This window comes from Dioscorea cayenensis, chromosome 7 (assembly GCF_009730915.1).
Source record: "Dioscorea cayenensis subsp. rotundata cultivar TDr96_F1 chromosome 7, TDr96_F1_v2_PseudoChromosome.rev07_lg8_w22 25.fasta, whole genome shotgun sequence".
Classification (NCBI taxonomy): Eukaryota; Viridiplantae; Streptophyta; class Magnoliopsida; order Dioscoreales; family Dioscoreaceae; genus Dioscorea; species Dioscorea cayenensis.
In genome coordinates this window covers 22,891,156-22,896,069 of record NC_052477.1, presented here as the reverse complement: position 1 = coordinate 22,896,069, position 4,914 = coordinate 22,891,156, and the positions used below count along the sequence as shown (strand labels likewise).

Below are 4,914 nucleotides of genomic sequence, written 5' to 3'. Positions count from 1 at the left end.
ACAGTGTACCATGCATATGTTGATTGAGAATTATTGGCATCTATATCGTCAAAAAATAAAGTCATAATCTCTAGAGTAGCCACCCGGTAAAACAAAATTGAAGTTAGGTAACAATTTTGATTCAAATTGAAGTTTGAATCCATAATAAAAATGACCATAGTTTGGTACCCTGTTAAAAAATTAACCCTAATTAATGCACACTAACAATTAAAATAAAAACTTGATACATAGTTTTGTCAATCTTTTGTTTATTCACCATTATAATAATTGTGGTCCCTATAATCAGCATAACTGTCCAATAAAAAGCAAGATTACACATTCAAATTCCTCTGTTGGAGGCTAACTAATGAAAAGTAAGAGCCTGACTGACCCTTCTCAAGGAGAGCAGCATGAGTACCTTTCTCGACCACCATTCCCTTCTCAAGAACAACAATGGTATCACAATTTTGTATTGTACTCAGTCTATGTGCAACCACAACACAAGTCCTCCCAATCATTACCTTCTCCAATGCGTCTTGCACTACTTTCTCCGATTGAGTATCCAATGCACTTGTCGCCTCATCCAAAAGCAAAATGCTCGGGTTCTTTAATATTGCTCGAGCAATAGCAATACGTTGTCTTTGCCCACCTGATAATTGGGTCCCTTTATCTCCGCACCATGTTTTATATCCATCTTTTAGACCGCTAACAAATTCGTGGGCGTTAGCCGCCCTTGCGGCGGACTCTATTTCCGCTTCTGTAGTCTTATCGACACCATAAGCAATATTTTCTTGAATAGTGCCTGCAAACAAAACCGGTTCTTGACCTACCATTGCAATGTGCCTTCTCAAACATCGGAGATGGTAAGTCTTTATGTCCTTATTATCAATCATTATGGATCCCATCAACGGGTCATAAAACCTCTCAATGAGACCGATGATAGTTGACTTGCCAGATCCACTACGTCCCACCAATGCAGTTGATTTACCGGCTTCAATGCTTAATGAAAAGTTGTTGAAGATCAAGACATCTGGTCGTGATGGATATGCAAAATCCACATCAACAATGTCAACACTCCCGATTAACTTTTTTGGGGAATCACCCTTGGGATCCTCTGATTCAATGCATGTTTGATGATCAAGAATTGCAAACACAGAACTAACTGTTTCAGTTCCATTGGCCAGATCACTAGTCATGCTTCCGGCATTTGCAATAGCCTGGCCAGTACCAACTAGAACTAAAAAAGTCTCAAAGAGTGCTTTAGGAGTTAATAGATGATGAGACACCAATCTCCCTCCATACCAAAAACTGAGAGCAAATACGCATTTGGTAAAGCTATAGGAAATAGCAAGGACAAATCCAGCAATCCAAGATTGTCGTAGATTTTCCTTTCCGGGACCCTCTTGTGTCAGCTCAAATAACCGGAGAATCTTCTCTTGAGAGGAAAAAGCAGTGACAGTGTGATGATTGGAAACAGCCTCAGCAGCAAGTTTGCTGCTTTCCAATTGAGCTTTAACAGCTTTGCTTGACATGTTCATGAGAAGCATTTTGCGAGAATAGAAGCAAATGATGATCAAAGGTTGTACAGTTATCATGATCAAAGCCAATCTCCATGCCGTGACTAGCCCAAGTGTGCAAGCAATGACAGTTGCTGATATTGTTTGAACTAGCAGTGACATCCTATCTCCTACCAATGATCTTACCTGTGTAAAAAAAAATTATGAGGTTTCATTCTGATATATTGATTCAAGATTCACTTGGTAATGATTTTGATAAACTAACCACAAAAGCATCTTTGGCTAGACGATAGCAAATCGCTCCTGTGGAGTTCTCATCCTTGTCGAACCATGCAACTTCAAATGTAAGTATTTTTGACAGTATTTGCTCTCGTACTCTCTTAGTAAGGTACTCACCCATTGCACCAAAACTAAAATGCTGTGCAACATTACTGAGAAAGGATAAGAAAGATAAGGAAAGAAAAATCAAAGAATAAGTCCTGGTTTTCTCCTTGATCTAATCATGGTTCTTGAGAAAGAAGACAGATATCATGCTCCCCATTGCGAATGCATACAGAGGTTGTATCGCACCAAATACCATTGCAACGAAGCAGCCCAGTGTGCCTAGTTTCCACTCGGGTGCATTCAGAAGCAATAGTCTCTGAAATGAAGGTGCTGGGAATGCTCGTTTTGGTTTTTCTTCAGATTTAAGGTTTGAATTTGGCATGTCTTCTTTAATCTTTTGGCTAGGTGATTGATCTTCTGATAATATCACTGCTGTTAATGAATCCATGGATGAGCATTCATCTGATATTCCTTTGCCTTGTTGAAGCCGAACAAGGGATGAATAAAGACAAGGCTCATCACGCATAAGTTCCTCATGAATTCCCGTCTCTGCGACATGCCCATCTTGTACAACAGCAATCATATCTGCATTTCTGACAGTAGACAATCGGTGAGCAATAACAATGCTAGTCCGGCCAACAGAGGCTGTGTCGAGTGCTTCCTGAACTATTTTCTCTGATTCAGTGTCTAATGCACTGGTGGCCTCATCAAGCATAAGAATCTTTGGAGATTTTATCACTGCTCTTGCTATAGCAATCCTCTGTTTCTGTCCTCCTGATATTTGAACTCCCCTTTCTCCTACCTATATTCCAAGAATTCAATGATCAAAATTCACATGAAACATTGATGATAAATGATAATACATTATAATCATTTACCTGAGTGTCATAACCATTAGAAAGGTTTGAAATGAATTCATGAGCATTTGCAATTTTTGCAGCAGCCACAACTTCTTCCATTGAAGCATCCTCTTTGCCAAACAGTATGTTCTCCTTAACAGAAGTAGCAAATAGAGCAGGCTCTTGGCTCACTAATCCCATTTGAGATCTCAACCATTTCAGTTTCAACTTCTTGATATCCACTCCATCAACCTGGATTGAGCCAAAAACTGGGTCATAGAACCTTTCTAGCAATCCAATCACCGTTGACTTCCCTGACCCGCTTGATCCTACCAATGCTACAATCCTCCCTGCCGGAATTTTCAAGTTGAAGTCATTAAGCACAAGACTCTTCGGCCTTGAAGGATATGCAAAGTGCACGTCTTTGAACTCCAACTCCCCTACGAAACTCTCCAAGATTTCACCTTCTTGACTTTCTGAGTCAATCTTAGGCACTCTCTTCATCACTTCCATTATTCTTTCCCCAGCTGACATTGCATCTGAGAAGTATCTAATATTGGAAACGGCTGATCCAAATGCCCTGTTTATATTGATAGACAAAACAAACAACTTGTTACTATTTAAAATAAAAGGAAAAAAGAAAATTAAAAAGATGAAAACCTGCGAGATTTGATTCATTAGAGTTCTTACAATCCACCAGTGATTATAGAAACTCCTACAGCATAAATAGTCCCTCCTTTAGCTCCATGAAACATGACTTCTTTACTGCCATACCAAATCGTTAATGCCCAAATTGCAATAGTTATACAATTACTTCCTGTTGCAATGCCTTTGATCAACCCTTGTCTCACTCCTAGCTTGAATGAGCCTTCAAGGGCAACACCAAACTCTTTTATCGTCCTCTGTTCACTGACAAAAGAATATACAGTTCGAATCGAGGAAATCGCCTGCCCGGCAATTGCCCCGGCTTTGTTGTATTCTTCTCTGATCTTCCTTGAAATGCTGATAAGAATTCTCCCATAGATGATCCCAGGTATCATAAGAAGCACAACAGTTGGGAAAACAACCAAAGCCAATCTCCACATAATGAAGAAACCAACCAAATATCCACCAACAAATGTTGAACAATTCATAATGAAGTTTGGCATCTGTTCCACAAATGTTTAACATATTAACTAATTCTCTTTATTTATGAGCAATATATATATATATATATATTTATATACTTATATTACCTTCTCACTGAGAAAGTCTTGAATGACAATGCTGTCACTGGAAACACTAGTAACAACTTCTGTTGATGATTCAACCTTCATGTCGAAAAACTCGACGTCTTGGCGAAGAACAGCCTTAAGATACTGAGCTCTCAGCCTCGCTACTTGCCGTTCCCCAGTTCTTGTCCAACAATATCCCTCTGCAATAATAATCATCAATCTCAAGCAATAATAAATCACAAATTTACATAAAAAGCATCAATATGTTCTTAGAACATACCTAAAAAACAAGACACGAAAGATACACAAGCCATGCAAGACATATAAACTGCATTCTGCAATAAAATATGCATCAACATTTTCAGTCATGGAAAATAGAGATATATATATATATATATCTAAAAAACAATGAAGGCAATAGAGTAATAATAACCTTGTTGACATCATGGATGAAGAGTGGAGTTGAAGAAGAAGCACCAGCCAAACTGTTCATAATTTTGCTGGCTATGAGAACCATGAATGGAGGTGTGAGACCGTTCACCGAGGCTCCAATGAATCCAATAATCATCAAACACTTGTCTAAACCATCTGCTTGCTTGAATATCATCCATAAAAATGACATTGAAGAGGCAGACTTCACTCTCTTCCCCCTTTCCATTTTTTTTTTTTTTTTTTGATAAAAGTTGACACTGAAGTACTGAACACTGAAAAAACAGCAATAGATGCCAAAGGCTCTCCCCAAAGGTGGAGCACAAAAAGAAATAAAGAAAACAACACGCAAGAAAATAGTAGCTAGAGAAAAAGAAGAATAGTTAGGCTTGGTAAAGTCCACGTTTCACAGGCCTGCCTAAACTATCTGGAGGAGTAAACTACTCTGTAGTTGAATCTTGGTTCATATTGCCAATGTGGGTTGAAGTTCTTACACTCATGAAATCTAAGGAGCGCTTAATCTTCTGAGAAGCTTCATTTAGTAGATGTTGATGTGGATCTGTAGATGTTGAAAACCAAGAGTATATCATATTAGCAATTTTAATAATAATC

At 38.5% G+C, this 4,914-nt stretch overlaps 1 protein-coding gene across 1 annotated transcript; it reads right to left on the bottom strand.

Annotated features, from left to right (window-relative positions):
- Nucleotides 1–216: 216 nt before the first annotated feature.
- LOC120265833 (putative multidrug resistance protein) lies at nt 217–4,226 on the bottom strand. Its single transcript, XM_039273811.1, is given in 6 exon segments — nt 217–1,682; nt 1,762–2,622; nt 2,699–3,239; nt 3,350–3,807; nt 3,895–4,073; nt 4,154–4,226. Coding segments are annotated over 6 exon segments (3,483 nt in total). The 3' UTR covers nt 217–311.
- Nucleotides 4,227–4,914: the final 688 nt, after the last annotated feature.